This window comes from Hyposmocoma kahamanoa, unplaced genomic scaffold, assembly GCF_003589595.1.
Source record: "Hyposmocoma kahamanoa isolate Upper Pololo Valley unplaced genomic scaffold, ASM358959v1 65, whole genome shotgun sequence".
Taxonomy (NCBI): domain Eukaryota; kingdom Metazoa; phylum Arthropoda; class Insecta; order Lepidoptera; family Cosmopterigidae; genus Hyposmocoma; species Hyposmocoma kahamanoa.
The window spans coordinates 3,788,097-3,806,055 of NW_020653853.1; the positions used below are offsets into that span (position 1 = coordinate 3,788,097).

The 17,959-nt window shown below is 36.5% G+C and overlaps 1 protein-coding gene across 6 annotated transcripts in view; it reads right to left on the reverse strand.

The window, feature by feature from the left end:
- LOC113231581 (espin) overlaps window positions 1–17,959 on the reverse strand; it is a 217,325-nt gene that overhangs the window by 69,963 nt on the left and 129,403 nt on the right. The window contains exon 1 of one of the 6 annotated variants that reach the window (XM_026465934.1): window positions 6,234–6,487. The exons of the other annotated variants lie outside the window; for them this stretch is intronic. Within the exon in view, the coding sequence (XP_026321719.1) occupies window positions 6,234–6,355 (122 nt within the window). The 5' untranslated portion in view covers window positions 6,356–6,487. Of the gene's footprint in view, window positions 1–6,233; window positions 6,488–17,959 lie in introns of those variants that run through there. 6 annotated transcript variants of the gene reach the window in all.

Below are 17,959 nucleotides of genomic sequence, written 5' to 3' on the forward strand. Positions count from 1 at the left end.
GAGAATGATAATTAATAAATAAAAATAATCTACATTACACTACATAAAGTGCATTATTGTTGGTATCAGACGATAGTGGCAGGTGAGATTACGAAAATCTCGAAAAACCTCGAAAAAATGGCAGAGTTTTAATATTAAACAACCGGTTGATCTTATCATCTTAGTTACCCGTGACTATGGAGCCTGAAATAAGACTTGAAACGCTGGTTTGTTTGAAGGATGCGCATAAAAATGTAATTTCCTTTTTAACCCACTTTATAAAATAACAAGGAAGTTCGCAATACGACAATTTTTTTTTTGTATATATGCTACGCGATAACGGCCTTTGTGAACCGATTTTGATGATTTTTTTTTTGTTGAAGAGAAGGTACCCCGGTATTGGTCGCCTCCAAGGGTGGCAAACTATGGAATTAATCCGGTTTCGCGCGCTTTCTGGAAACCGATTTCAATATAACTTGACAAATAGATGTAACACCACGAGCTTTTGAGGTCGGTTGTTGCTTTTAATGAAAAGTTATAATTATGTTCTCTAAGTTTCAGAAAATTTGTTACAACGAGAAGTGAGAGACATCACATTAACTGCCTCCGTGGCCGAACGGTTACCATGCCGGACTGCCACGCAGAGGTCCCAGGTTCGATTCCCGGGCCGGGAGAAATATTTGTATGGCCTACATTTATTTCTCTCGTGAGTTTGGGTGTAATTTGTTGTTGTCTATGTGTGTGTCCATGGCACCCGCGACACAGGGTTTCCCTAGTGCGGGGCTATGTTGATTGTGAGCGTTATGCGTATGCACGTAATAATATATATATTTTTGTTTCTTTTTTTAAAAAAGAAATATGTTATACATACTAAACGGTATCACTAATTGCTTTGACTAAAGTTAACCCGTGAACGTAGAGCGTGTAACCTTTCCGAAATGTGATGTTCTGTAGCCACGCCACAGTGTTTTTTTATTTTGAATTAACCCACTGTAACGCAATGCTAATAGTTAGTCTATTTAGTACCACAGCTGAGCACAGGCCTTTGACTTTGACTTTGAGAGACCTTAGAATGTAGTTCGCACCCGGTGTTCAGGTTTCCTCAGAATGTTTTTCTTCAACGAAAAGCTCACGGTAAATTGCAAATTTAATTTCTCACATAAATTCCGAAAACTCTGTGGTTATTTTTAGACAAGACCTGTTTATACCCTGGTGATGATAATCTCGTCCATGATGTGTATTTGCCTAAAAATGCCTATTCACTCTAAATAGAAGTTTTCGGCAAATACAAATGCAGTGTATTCCATTATTTAGTAAGGACTGTAGTCGAAGATGACAGTTTGGAAAAATACACTCTCTCTCTCTCTTTCTCTCTCTCTCATCTGAGCGTTGTCCCGGTTGCGTCCTCAGCAGTGTTGCTGCGGAGCCCGGGGTTCGCTTTCCTGCTTTTTCTCCTCCACTTTGCACGGTCTTCGGCATCCCTAGTGGTGAGACCATTGGCACGCATATCACCCTTGGCGACGTCAAGCCAGCACTTCTTTGGAAAAATACACAGCCCAGTACTAAATATTAACTTTTGAGACCTGCCGCTGTTAGTAAAAGGCGCATGTGACATTTTTCAATAAAATAATGTATAGTAACGTGATCAATAATAATCTCAATATAGAGTACTAAAAAACCGTCCTTAAAAGTACGTGGAATTACATCTATTTGCCAAGTTTTATTGATATTGGTTACCGGATTCGTACCCGCAACCCTCTGCTAGAGAGACGGTATTTGTTCGCATTCGTTCCGAATCCGAGAAATGACAGTCTGAAATGCCACAGGGATCATTTTATCTCTAGGTGTACAAGCGATATTCGCATTGTCTCGGATTCGAGCCGGATTTAGTGCAAAAGCGACATTCGAAGTGGGCCCGCGTTTTTCAGATTTATATAGTCTCAAATCGGATACAGTGGGCAAACGTGCTTATTAAGCCACATGAGCTTGTGTATGTAGGTATATTTTATATATATCAAATTGTAAATACCTCTTAACAGAATTAAGTCTTGCATTCAATATTGGTAACACAAATTCGATACACTTTAGCAAAAGAGTCCATCACCGTACTTAGTTAAGCAAACTAATTTTTCTCAGCAAGTTGACGGCTTATAGTTAAGTAATCATTTTTGATGATGAAGCAATTTGTTGTTCGTACAGTGACGTCACGCGTAGATTTCACTTAGGAACTATATGTTTAATAAAGGCAATAAACGCTAAAATCTAGAACATAGCTGCTGTCATACTTTTCAAAATTATTTAAAACACTCAACTCATCATACTGTTTCATCTTAATGGTTCTATATTTTTATATTGTACTTAAATGTTTTATAGTTACTTATTTGTAACAGATTATCAGAGTATCTAAATTAAAAACTTTCAATTTTTAACTTAAAACAAGTTTATAGTTAATAATAGTTTTGTAGCAGTGTAGAGCCGTAGCGATTCTTAGAGTTCATCCGGGGAAGTAATGCCACCTTACCTATTTCTACCGACAAGCCGTAATACATTACTGCGTTCAAAATTTGAAATGTGCCGGTGAAATTACAGGAACCCTGGACATGTCAACTTGTCTCAGGGTGACGGGTGCAGTGGCATTGCCCATATCTCTGTGATTTAAAGCTCTGAGTAACACTGCAACTGCTTTGGACAGACGTGTCGCTTGCCACCAGGCGCACGACTTGTTCGTCCCGCCACTTTGTGACATAAAAAAAACACAAAAGTCTACTAAAAAGTTTAAAAAGCAAAAGACTTATTATTTTAAGGCAATTCGTGTCTGTCGTAAGACCTAGCTTGAGGCAGATCCTAGATTGAGAGCTAGGCAAAATTTTGTGGCTATTTTTGTATCTTTTGCAATAAATTTGTTATTTTGGATAGATATCCAAAATAGATATTTTAGACCCTCGCCTCTTCCATGGCTTAAAACACAGTTTCTCAAAGTGGTCCCAACCGCCCTAGTCCTTAACTGCATTAATGTGAATTATTGATAGTGCATAAATTACAGAATTACCTACTAGAAATAATTACGTGATTGTACCTTTATTTCATAACTAAAAAATGGTCTAGAAATTAATGTAAGGTGAAATTGCACGATATTGCGCTTGAAGATTAAAATATCAACATCGTTCAAAAACAAAGTTAGAGGGTTTCAAATTCAGACGACGATACGCAATTTTAGATCGATTAGATCTCAAAAATCGCGAAAATCTAAAACACCTTTACAGCCATAACTTGTCTCGTCAAAGCATAAAATACCGTTAACTATTAACCCGATGACTATACAATGCGGTCTCAACCAAATATGGTTTCACTTTCCTTTCAACGTTTTCTCCGAGTACTTGCCAAGTCTTATCTCATGATGTCATAAAGGCCACAACTTGTCAATGGTGATTACCGCGGTGCATAATAAACATTACCATAAATATTTATGGTTTAATTTTACCATGAAATATAATTCATTTTAAGCACTAAGGCAGCGCGCAGACGTGTATTTTGTATTGAATACAAGCAACAGGCATGCGGCAACTAGAAGTGAATATTCTACTTTCATGCTATTAATATGAAATTGACACTTAAAATATACATAATTTCGTAAAAAAAGAAGATATCCATAATATCAACTTTAGAACTAAGTCCAAACTCAGGGTACCACGATTTCGTTTAACTAAGGTAAACGATTCTTTTATGGGGAACTGTATATGTTTTTGCAATAAAATTTCGGAGAATATATTAAGCTTCCGATTCCCTAAGTTCAAAACTTATATTAAAAGTATTTTAATTGAAAAGTCATATTACAAAATTGTAGACTACGTGTTAGATAAAGATGTATGGAAAGACAGCATGAGTTTAGATTCCACACAAATATGATTCAAAATGTATTCTATAGCATTTAAGTTTATTTGAAAAAAGTAAACGGTAGAGATTCTTGCTCGGTCTTCTCAGGGAAGTCGGCACAGTGAACGAGCGTCAGCTTAAAAAATGGCGTTTTCAAGTTTAAAAATTTTACCTTTATTACTTGACTTTGACTTCGCCGGTTGCAGCAACCACAATAAAATTTGTATTATCAGACAATTTTTAGATCTGTATTTAATATTTCACAAGCAGCTCTACTGCTACTATTTGTGTCTATGCGTTTGTTGCAGATCTTTAATATCATTTTACTTTTTACTATCAAAATTGTAACGAAACTATAGATAGAGGAGTTTCACACAATGGCCTTTTAGCTTAGTACACGATTAGCTTTAGGCCCAATTAACATTGCCGCTGAACAAAACTGAACAAAGCATAATGAATTTTATGTTGTTATAAAATTCTATAAAGAAAGAATCGTCACTCATACCACATGAATGAAGAAAAAGAACAGAGGCAAAGCTTATACCTGTATTGGTACACACACGCGCATCAAGCTGGTAGTAGTGTTCCTGTCATAGCGCGGTTGTATGAAGCTTTGTCTCTGCTCCTTGTTTTTACTCATGTGTTCATACTAACAAACTTGCTAGCGCATTGTGTGTACCACCACAAATGAGAAAATTGAACCGTAAGCACACTTGGGATTCAACTAACTGAGCTGAATAATTTTCCACATAAAGGCAACCCAACGTTCGAAGGGTATGCCTGACATGCCAAAATATATCAAAATAATAACTGCTTATGGTCTAACAACGATTGATTTTTTTTTTTTTATTGAGTTGGTAAAACAAAAACAAAAAGCTGCAAGAATTCTCGAGATAGCGCGAGAATTCGTCGAAAGACGTGCGTCTTGTTTTTTCGCTCACATCTACGAGTACCTTGTACGTTGTACAAAGTTTATTATGCTTTGATTATAAAAATTACTTCGATTCCTTTCTGCGACAATGTAAATAAGTGGAAAGTAGGAGTTCACTCCTGGGCATGAGTTAACACTCATACACAATATCTCTGAATTCATCAAACTCACCAATCAATGTACTAAACTCTTGTTACTTAAGTCACGTAAGGCGTAAGTCCTGGCAGACGTATCGTATGCAATTGCAAAAAAAAATTGACTATAGATTCTTTTTATGATGTAGATATATAGATAAACACCTTATTCACTGATATAACACAAATACAGATTAGGCGTAAAATAAATTGTTGTCATAGGAGTGAAACTGCGCTGACTCAGCATATGCCAAAGTTTCCTGAGGCGCTGGATTTCAGTCAGGACCAACGACCGGGATTAAGTTATTTGAAAGCAAAAGTATAACGAGTATACGTAAAGTTATACATTGAGAATAATAATATACATAATAAAGTGTAAATAGTGCATCTAAAATAACCTATTTGATATGTAAGTGCATGAGCGAGTGCTAATATAATTACAGCTGTAGGAGTAAATTGTTGTTGTTGTAGTATTTAGTATATAATATATATTAGTATATAATAATGTGAGTAGATCAAAGCAACAAAAAAATTCGATTCTAGACAGACTACGTAAAAGAATAAAAACACATTACACAGATTTTTGAAATGAGAGATGGTGTTGCCGGTACAGGGCTCTGAATTTGGGTTCACATTCATGTTCTATGGCGGACTATAGCCGAAACTTTAGAGGAAACGATTATACTTAAGATCTGCAGTTTACATTTTAACAGAGCTTTTACCAATTATGGAAATGACCTAATAATACATAATGAATACATCCATTAGTAACAGTAAAAGCGGCTTGTGAAAGAGTTTGTCCAGAGAAGTACATCAGTAATTTTATTTTTATTTATTTATAACAGGCCGCGTAATAATATATACCTTAAGGACTAACACACATACAATATAATATGTAATGTGAGCATTATTGTGTTCCGGTTTTCAAAGGCAAGGGCGCTGGGGAAATTGCAGGCGTTTGATACTTCTCAACTTATATCTCCGGATGACGGGCGCTGTGGCAGTGTCCCTGAGATCTTTGCAATCTAAAGATCTGAGCGACACTACAACTGTTATGGACAGGCGTGTCCTTTACCACCAGGTGCACGACTTGTTCTTCCCAACACTCGGTATCATAAAAGAAATCCACAAAGTCAAATCTATTTTACGTTGGCATTAAAAAGAACAATCCCTGATGTTTCTTCGTCGTTCTTGTCTCTTCAAGTTTCCGTATGAGTAGTAGTGTTAGAAAAAACGACTATTTTAAGTTTAGTTCGTTTACACATGCAATTAGTAATAAGAAGATGCTAATTAATAATTTTAAAAGGCATATTTACCGTTCCCTCCCCGCGTAAGTACCAGCTTTCAGCTTAAAATATCTCTTATTCTTTTTACTCTTCTTCCCGAAGAGTTTACTTGTAACGCGGCTGTATGGTGGATGATAGTTATTCAAAGTCATCTTGAATATTGAATTGGATTTTCAATTTAGTCGGTTAAACTTTCTGTCTTGTGATAAAATCAGTCCAATCATCTCTATTCAGTACTTGTCATTCTTCAGAAATCACTAGCAGTACCTACTTTGTAATATAAAAAAAAATAAAACGCGAAAATGTCACTTAAAAAAATTAGAATCACCGAATCAATAATAACAACAAATGGAAGCACTTGTATCCAGAAAAAACATCAAAGTCTTATTTTATAAAAAATCCGTTGCAATTTGACAGTCTCTGATTTAAATATCGAAAGTATAGATTCGTTTATGGAACAGGTGCGCACGCGCCGCTTGCCGGCGTCTTACTGAGCTTAAGGCTTTTTCACCGTGGAAATCTCAAAGCGAAAGTGCTCTGTTTACGACTTGTCTATCTGTACGTTTTCTCATAACTTGTACCAAAGCAGTCAATGACTGGCCATTGTCTTCAAGTTTATTGATCTTCTATTTTTTAGCTTTTCTGCAACTTAGTTTTTACAGCTTTTGTATGTTAATTAAGGAAGGTGCTATTCGCAGAATGATTTGTTTTCTGTTACTTCTTGATGCTTAATGATAATAATGCAAATTGTTATGCAGAAAATATTCAAGAGTTACTATTGTGTGTCCAACACTAGATCTTCCAGGGGAAAAAAGTCGAGACTCGGTATCGTCTCGAAAATCCCGAAAAAAACGAGACTTTCGAGAGTATTTTAAAATAGGTTTCCATATTTGTAGGCATTAAGACACTCAAATGACTAATCAAGTCTTTATTTTCAAATTACTAAATAAGAATTAATTTAATTAAATTTTTATTGAATTGATATTCAATTATTTTTTGTGAAATTACTCCACTAGTTTGTTATAATTATTAATACAAAGATCAAATATTTAATATAAAAAAAATAATTATCAAAGAAGAATTAGGTTACGAACTTTTTGTTTTTTCATTTTTATGGCAAGCACGTAAATAACAAAAGGCGTTTAATATAGTTTCATGTATGTATAGAGACGACTTAATTTTATTTGCAGTGCTGTCATGTCCATGTTATAGGTGCAGTAGTGCTTATACTTCTCAGAGGTATCTGCCTTACATGCGTTTATCAATGTGACGATTTTGTAATTTGCTTATCTTTTTTTTTGTGAGACCAAGTGACGGAACGAACAAGTCGTGACCCTCATGATATGCCTGTCCATAACAGTTGCAGTGCCACTCAGAGCTTTTACTCCCAAAGATCTCTCTCAGATCTTTGGGAGTAAAAGCGCTACCACTGTGAGTGTCACCGACACATAACTTGTCAAGTCCCATGTGCCTGTAATATCACCAGCATGTATGTATTGTATGTATTTCCCTTACCCTAACCGAAACGCAGTAATGTGAGTATTACTGCTTGGCGGCAGAAATAGGTAAGGTGGCAGTACTTCCCTGGACGACTCTTTCACAAGGAGCTCTAATGCTACTAAAAATAAATACGTGACATATCCGTTACCTATGAAATAAAGATATTTTTTATTTAATGTAAGACAGCCATTTTCTGAGAAACAAATTTAAAACAAAAATAGCGACCGAATGCCCCTGTATTAATTTGTTACTTTTTATTAGAGTACTTAAAGCACTAAGAGAAAAACATTACACTATAACCATTGACTTACAAATAAATGGACGACGGGTCTAATACAAAAACCACAAAAAAAATGTCCCAAGTCAACCTATTTAAACGTAGTGACCTGTAAAGGAATATGAAAAAGCTAAAACGTTGATATTAAATTGTAAGGTCATCGCAGTACTATCTAATTTTGCTTCTGATGCTTCGCTGTCAGTCGAACAAACGAAGACTAAAGTGTGAATGACGCTCTGTATACGATTTGACGCCCTATACGTTCGGTCCATATAATTGTAAGACAATGACTATAACATATATTTATATAAGTAAATAAATAAATCAATCATTATCAGCTCTTCCACTGTTGGACATAAGCCTTCTCCTGAGCAAGTCAACTCTCCCGGCTCAACTACTACCGGCCTTTCTCAGGTCGCCCTTTCCGTCTTGCCGCAGGGCATTTATAATAGAATTATACATTTTGAAACCTTTGCTAGTAATATTCATTTATATATTAATTATATGTAAATATATGTAGTAATATTGAATGATATAATTAATATATAAATGAATATTTATAAGAAACTCATATAATAATAATATGACGGAATATTGATAATAAAGTTGCGTGAATTTTTGAATAATTGACAAATGAACATAGTGACCAAATCGAAATGCGGTTAAAATGTTATATAAATAAGCAATGCTGTAGCAATGATTCTATAACCGCAGATATGACGAAAGCTTAGATTGTTCTCTATATCTATACAATTTAAGATTAAGTTTAGATTGTTACTATTGGACAAAAAGTCCGTGCGGTATCAAAGTGTAATTGAAAAACATTAAAAAACGTCTAATTTTAACCAATTATGTATTGGTCATGTTGATCTACAATATTTTTGGTAATTTTAGAATTCTTCTTTCATAAAAAGTCCTGTCTTTACTTGCAACAATTATAACCTTTTTATAAAAAGAACCTTAGAAGTTTGTGAAAGTGAACCTATTTGCCAAGTTGTATTCGAATCGGTTAACAGAAAGTGGGGTAATCCAATAAACCGATTTATCCCCTAATTTGCTACCCTTAGAGATGGAACATTTTCTTAAAATTTTAATAGGACTACTACTGAGGTACAATACAATACATTACAATACAAAAATTCTTTATTGTACACCAAAAAATGAAACAAATACAATACAATTAAATTAAACTACTTAAATTAACTAAATTCTGCCAGACAACTTTTGGATGGAAGTAATTATATAATTCACAGGAAAAAGACGTACCCTCTTTTCAACAAAAAAAAAAATCATTGTAATCGATTGACAAAAAAATATACAGTCGAATGGATATTCTCCTCCTTCTTGTTCAAACTTTAACCAATAGCGTATTGGCCATGTTGATCTACAATCTTTTAACATCTTTCAAGTCATTTTGGAATTAATTTTTCATTAAACCAATTGTCTGTACAAATAAATATATAACTCTGTACCATTTCATGGTCTTTTCGTTATCTAAGTCAAGAATTTTATAAATCAAATCGTAATTATCTTTATTTCGTAGGTAAGCAAATTACACTTGACATTGTCACATTTACTCAATTTATAAAACCATACTGCCTTACCATTTATAATCCCTAACAGAATAATATCCTCTCTTTGGTAGAGTTGCCTTTACATGATTTTTGAACTTAATAAGTCCAAAACAGCTTTTGTTATCTTATTATAATACTGAATCCCTTGCCCCATACAAGAACCGAGAACCCTCTGAAGTCTTAACTTCGGTAAAACGAGCTTCCATTTATGTCTAATATTAAAATTATATACGTCACTCCGTTTATTATACAATTAATTATTCAAAAAGTATACAATTGAAAATAAACTGTGATGCCGTGGTCACTATGCCAATTTCCTTAAAAATCTCCCTAAGTGAGGTACGTGAGCTTAATTTATATATCGCTCTTACCGCACCCTTCTGCAAAATAAAAATTGTTTCTATATTTAAAGCGGCGCCTCACAATAAAATACCGCATGACATTATATTACAAAAGTAACTGAAGTAAACGGTCCTGGCTGTCTCGACGTCAGTAAGCTGCCTGACTTTTCGTATGGCATAAGCAGCAGAAGACCGAAATACCTGATTAGGGCTGTTTCGTCAATCTTCTTTCATTAATTTTAAAGCATTCCAATACGCTATTAAGACTTATAATAAGCCTATATTTTGCAGACACCCACCCTATGTTATAGGTGTCAGGATTACTTTGTATCCGACTTCAAAAAGTTGTCAATTCGATTGTTTTTTTTGTATGTGTTTGTGACGCGTTTCTCCGGCATTTGTGGATCGATTCTGATAGTTCTGTTTTTGGAAAAAAAGGTACCTCATTATACTATTAACACAAACGGACACAAAGAGTAATTTACAATCTAGGCCCTAGAATATCTTTGAGAGATAAGTTTAAAGACATTAACATTCTTAACACTAACGTCACAGTACATCTATGAAAATGTTATTTACGTTAAGGAAAATATTAATTTTTTTATGAAAAATAGTGACAGACATAACATTAATACGAGGAATAAAAATAAACTAGCTGTTCTTGATAGCCTTCTTCATAAACTATCAAATTCATTAAAGGGGCAATGTATATGCTTCTATAATAAGAGTCCGATTGATATTCAATATTCGCCATTTACGAGGTATAAAACTATTGTGAAACAAAAACTTTATAGTAAAGGTTATTATACAACTTCTGCGTACTTGGATGACATAAATCCGTGGTAGTGGCCCGTTTAGTTCTTTCAGGTAATCTCTATCTAAGATGTTTAAATTAAATATTGTAATGATAAATGTATTCAAATGAATATTTACAAAGACCAACCCCTAGGGTTTCTTGCTCATTCTACTTCAGAGGTGTTTCTCAATTTGGTTGTATTGTTCGTATGTATGTTACTGAACCGGAGGGTACCTCAATATTGGTCTTATTTTTTATTTTTTTTTATTTTTTTTTTTTATTGTGACACGGCAAAATGACTGCACCGCGCCTGATGGAAAGTGCGAATACAGTCCAGAGATGAGAGTAACGGATGGAAAACAAATATCTTCACTCCGTCACTATCATTTTGCCGGTCTGGCCAAATGCTTCTTCACACTACGTTTGAAGGACCCGATGTTATAGAGGGGAGGGAACACATGCGCCGGGAGTTGGTTCCACAATTTGATGGTTGTGCATAAAAACGAATTGCCAAACTTTTTAGTGCGGGACGGTATGGAACTGACCGTCCAACTGTGGCAACGCAGTCCGGCACGGGTGGTCCGCTGATGGAAAGGAGAGGAAGGGATTAGGTTGAATAACTCTTCAGAGCACTCACCGTGGTACAGGCGATAGAATACGCTAAGAGACGCTATATCTCTGCGAAGCTGTAACGACTCCGCATGCTCAGTTACATGAGGATCGTTGACAACACGGAATTTAAATTTGAAGAAAATATTCCACCTCTAAGGGTAGCACTTTCCGGTAACCGATTTCAATAAAACTCGGCAAATAGATGTAATTCCACTTTTTATAAAAAAGTTATAATTATATTGTACCCCAAAAAACTCTTTACTTTATTCCTATCATAAAAACTAACAACGATTAATTTTGTTCAACGACTCATATAATTCGCAATTTTTGTAAATTACTCTTTGTGTCCGATATTTATATTAATAGTATACAAAAGCTTATACCTTAAACCACACACATTTCTCTTCATGACATGCCACGATAGCTGCATGACGCAGCGGTTTCACGTCACACGGGAACTTTCGCTGTTTCTGCCCAATTTCATGCGTAGCATATTGTTCTTTGATTACGACATGCTAGTGTGGTCACTATAGCTATACGATTATTGTTAATTGTCAGGTGGTAAGGTAATAAACCATTGATGTATTGTTTCCTATTACGACTACGATTACATACTTCATTGGTTCCTACTTTCCTGGTACACAGTATTGTGTTAGACAGATTATAGATAAATACTTTTTATTCACTAATATGACACAAATACAGACACACTAAAACTACATTATTGTCATAGTCGTGAATGGACGCTGACTTAGGCATATGCCAAAGTTTCCTAAGGCGCTGGTTTTCAGCCGGGTCCAACGAGAGGGACTAAGTTATTTGTACGATATAACGGCTATGAGTAAAATTTGTAGTAATATACTTTTTTCAAGATATCGAATGACGAGATGACTGCCTCCGTGCCCGAACGGTTACCACGCAGAGATCCCAGATTCGATTTACGGGCCGGGAGAAGTATTTGTATGGCCTACATTTATTTATCTCGTGAGTTTCGGTGTAATTTATGATTGTCTATGTCCAGTGCGGGACTAAGTTGAGTGTGTGCGTTATTATTATTATTATTAACTCAGAGCTTTAAATCGCAAAGATATAACTGTAATAGGGTAATCAAATAATTTAATAAAAAAAAATGCTTTGATCATAACACACTTGTGATGTACATATATACAAATATAGTATAAATTTCTACATCGATCTTTAATAAATGTGCGTCTACTTTCGACAATAAATAAAGGAAAAGTCAGCTAACGAACAAGGTCGGCGATACACGCAATTAGTATGGAGAAAATCGATCAATATTCTTGCAAAGTTTTTCCCCGCATTTTCCCACCGTTTCTATCCGCCAGAGGGCGTTGCTTCCATTGTTTGCATTGTAACAAAAATCATCACTGATTGCTCAAAAAAACGATCTAATATTAGCACGTATGATATTGTGTTCAGACGACCTTGATAGCTCGGCGATTGAGAGAAGTCTTAGGTTTGTTTCCTGGTGGAAATAAACTCAAATGGTCCAGATGGTTTTTATGTAATTACTTTGTACAAATGTAGTATATACGAGAGAAAGCCAAATATATTAATTAATTTGTGGTGAGAGTACCAACTTTAAACATCTATCGATCTTTCTGAAGGAGGAGTTTTGTCTAAAGAGTGTCATCTACCGACGTTTCCGAGGTCCGATGTTGACATACATGTCAATAATGAGTAAATGTTTTCTTATATTGTATTTTAGTAGCAGTAGAGCACCTCGTGAAAGATTTTGTGCAGAGAAGTACTGCCCCCTTACCTATCTACCGCCAAGCAGTAACGTCAGCCTGTGAAATTACAGGCACATGGGACTTGTCAACTTATGTCTCGGAATGACAGGCGCTGTGACAGTGCCCCTCAGATATTTAATATTTAAGACTCTGAGTGGCACTGCAATTGTTATAGACAGGTGGGTCTCATACCGCCAGGCCCACGACTTGTTTGTCACGTCACTTGATATTATAAAAAAAACATATACTTGTTTATGAGTCTATATAACCAAATAAATATTACGCGGAATTAAACACCTCACGTAAAGACTGCATTAGCATCAAGACGCAAGTAAGGGAGCCAATTGCTGGATACCTTTATTATTCCATAATATTTGAGTAATGCAATCACGACCGAAGACCACACACCATTACACAATAATGAATTGTTCAATTGGACATAATTATCGAACAGCGTAATTATCGAATACTAAATAGAGAAAGTGCAATCGATTATAGACGGTCACCCCGATACCCTTGTGTTGGTAAACAGTACATATTACTACATTAGTATTAATTATTGTTAGCATAATCATATACTGGAAAATTGTAAAATATTAAGTCCTTACCATGCCCTTACTTATGAAATTGCCGTTTTATATTGAGGGAATAAACGCGTTTACATACGAATAGGTGTTTTTCACAACTATCTAGTTTCCCGAAGTTTCAGCCAGGTTGCACTGGCCGTGGTCACGGGCTGACTGGTGATGCGGTGTTTACATCTCCATCTCGGCGCGACGGTGGAATCTTCATCCACCCGCATAACCGTTCTTAAACTACTTTATTAACTACGTTTTTTTCATAAAAAATATATATTTTATTTTTTATATTTATTTATTATTACACTTTTCAATTTACAATTGCATTAGTCCAAATATTGACCATTATTATCATTTTTGCCATTTTAATGGAAGTTCATTGATGCTATAGAAATTCTGGGAACGGGAATGGATGAAATGTTTAAAGGCATTTCTCACCGCCTCATGGAATTCGATTTTTTTTTAATAATGAATAAAAACCAGTGGAACATGGTTTGGTGAGTAAGGTGGGAGACCGAAAGTTTTCAGTCGTAACTCCCGTAGTTTTGAGAAGGTCCAATACGCGGTGTGTGGGCGAGAGTTGTCGTGAAGAAGGATTCGACAAGAGAAATTGACAAATCTCTGTTGTTTGACAGCCAGCTTGTCCATTATCACTTAAAATTCTTCACAGTACACCTCTGCAGTAATTGTTGTGCCAGGTCTCAAGATGTAATGAACAATGCCGGTATAGGTCCCTTACACTCAAAAGCTTCTTTTGATTCAAACTGCGTTTGGGACATGGTTTAACTGCCTACCCTGTGACCAACCAGAACGACAGACGTTTTCGATTATCATACATCACAAGTGACAATACGATCTAGAATCACCTCGTTTGAGTGCCATTCAACAAGTAGGCAAGCTTCGACGCAATTTTGTTGTTGCTATTCAGTGAGTTCTCACTGCACCCATTTTCTTAGCTTTTTGTCATTCCAATTTCACGCAAATTAATCAATATCGTTTTATCACTTACGTTGAAGGCTGCTACTAATTACGGCGTGGTTTGAAATGACTCTGCTTCTACTGTGGCTTTGACTTTCAGGTTACTCACGTGGCTCATTGTTGAGATCAAAATTTGCGGAACGAAAGCGATCAAACCAAAAACGCACTGTGTGCTATCGTTAATATTGCGTGCCGTCTGTGCTGCATTGGTGCCACGACAGAACTTGTATTCGAAAAACAAAAATAAAAGTTAAATAAAAAATCGAACTGCAGAAAAACAAATTAATTACTTTAAAATAAAAAAGAGATATCATAGCAATATTAAAATTATAATTTGAATTTGAAACTCTAAGTAAAATGAAAGATTCAAACCTTCAAACTCCCCAGTATTAGCAATCAGCAATATCATAGGTAAGGACCCAATATTAACAATCTGGCAGGAGTATATTAACTAACATCATAAACATCGAAATGGGTCGTTCAAATTTCTTCAAAATGAACAGAGTGCTGTGTGATAGGAACCTGAGTCTTAGCACAAGATTGCACATTGTACACTGTTACGTCTTCTCAGTCCTACTATATGGCGCAGAAAGTTGAACTCTCTCAAATAACACAATAAGGGAGCTGGAGGCTTTTGAGATGTGAATTTACCGCCGTATTTCGAGAATCTTGTGGCGTGATCGGGTCACAAATGTAGTACTCAATAAACTGAAGAAAAAAGTGGAGTCGTACTTCAGAACAATAAGTACTCACAGTAAGAACAATAAGTAAGCAAAATCGCTGGAAAATGAAATGTTGGTAGAAGGCAGCACTCCTGGTTGAAAAATTTGAGGGAATGGTTCGACTGTTATTAAAAGCGAGGAAAAATATTCACTGTTTCTAAATAAATTAAAATTACATCTTATTAATAAATGCTATTACAATTTAAATGATTACTTTGATGACAAATAAAAATAATAATATTATAATAAATTTGAATAATAAATAAATGTTACTTATGCTACTGTAGTAGCGCTACAGTGGCATGACTTTATAGTATATAATTATATATCTATAATTATAATCTAACTAAATTCAAACTTTCAAGTGACATAATTCTACTCATAATATGACGTATTTCTTTATTATTATATGACTCTTTTTTATATTATTATTTGATAAATAACTATTTTAATTAATAATTGAAACCTCGGCCTACCCCTGCTGTTATTGTTATCCCTAATAAATGGCTCATATGTGTAGCATTATTTTAAATTTAAGACATGTTTACCATATGAATGCAATAAATATATTGAGTATTGAGTATTGACTGCAGTACTTCGCTCTTCATAGAGGCAGCCTCGAAAGTCAGGATTGCCATGATGTTATCCAACCTTCGATAAGAGAGGAATCACAACATAAACTTTTAAGTTTTGTTGTAATATCTGACACTGTTTAGTTAGTTGTATTATATGATTTGACGATGTATCTGACAGTAAGGTAGTCACTTTAAAATGATCATATTGTATAAATTAAATAAATAAAACTATCGCTTACCACCAGGACGACTCACGACTTGTTCGTCGCGTCCGTCTCTTGGTAATGTAAAAAAATCTTTTAAATTCCAATTATGTTTACAGTTAATGCAATTTAGAATACACGTTAGAATAACAACGTTCATTAATTATTTAATAACATAAGCGATCGAAACACAAAGTTAGCAAAAACGCGCAACAGCTGAAAAACTCCTGCGCAGAGCAATGGTGTGTTTCAGAACGGAACGCCACCGCTAATAGGCGCGAACGCCGCATTGCTTGAATTCAATCATCTCAATCTCTGCCTATTCTATATTTTTCTTGTGATACAAAGTGACGGGACGAACAAGTTGTGCACCTGGTGATAAGTGACACGCCTGTTCACAGCAGTTGCAGTGCCACTAAGAAGCTTTAAATTGCAAAGATCTGATGGACACTGCCTCTGCGCCCGTCACCCTGAGACATAAGTTGACAAGTCCATGTGCCCGGGAAAGGGTTACTTCCCTTCAAAACCAAAATACAGTAATGCTTATATTACCGCTTGGCGGCAGAAATAGTTAGTACAGTACTTCCTTGGATGATATCTTTCACAAGGAGCTCCACTAGCCTAACTTTTGAATATAATGTAATTGTTTGCCCATAAAAATATTGTTAAAATTATTACAATGCGCACTTTACTAAAACATTACAATCAATATTATAATTTATAAAGCGACATCTCTCAAGAAAATACTTTCAAAGATTTCTCATAAATGGCGCTAGGGCACAAAATCTATTAAAATCAAAAACAAAAATCTGCAACAAGCACATAGAAAAATCGTAAGCTCGGCTGATTCGTTGCGCGTTGCTCGGTTGGGAAACCGTCAGGCACGGAACACTGAAGGCGCTGGTTCGAATCCAGCCGGATCGAAGGAATTTGTCTTAGTGTTCGATCTTCGTATTAACAAATAACCTATCACAATCTCCAAATTTTTTTGTCCGAAATAACGTTTGTTCGAATTTTCATTACACCGAAGACCGAATTATAACGAAACAGGTGTTCTTTTAGGATATGTTCAAAGTTTATCGCATAGACACGATTAAGTTCGGTTAGGTTAGGTTAAGTTCCCTGGGAGCTCGAGGCGTCCGTTCTCAAGCAGACCTACAGGTGCCGTGCGGAAGTCAGAGCACGTAGAGAGCGTCACACGCTAGAGGAGCTAGTGAGGGTGCGGCGTGTCGCCAAGACCGCCGTCCAGGCGGGGTGGGAGGAGGCACTCCAATGGCCAGATACGGGGAGCGCACCGTTCAGGCTCTGCTCCCGGTACTGGCCGTTTGGAGAAAGAGGAGGCGCGGGTCCCTCACCTACCGTCTTGTGCAGGTACTCACCGGACACGGCTGTTTCGGTGACTACCTGCACAAGATCGCTTGGAGGAACGTGACCCCGGAGTGCCACGAGTGCGGCGCTGCTACAGACTCGACGAGGCACACCATGGAGGTGTGCTCGACCTGGAGCCAGCAGCGCCGGGATCTCGTAGACGTGGTGGGACGAGACCTCTCACTGCCCAGCACAGTTAAAGCCATGCTGGGAAGCGAGAGGTCATGGCGATGGTCGCGAAGACAGCGCCCTCTCGGACCCCGTTCGGCGTCGGCGGAGAGGACGCACGCGACGGCTCTTCGCCGACAACCTGCGTCCCATCAGCGGAGGCTAGCAGGGTGCAGGGCTGGGAGACCCTGCCCCTGCATTGCACAGGCCTCCACCGCCGGTAGATGCCCTAAATGTTCCGGGTCATCTCCGTGCAGGTCGTCCCCCATGATTAAGGGGGCGATGGTGTAGGACTCCTACGGCTCAGGCG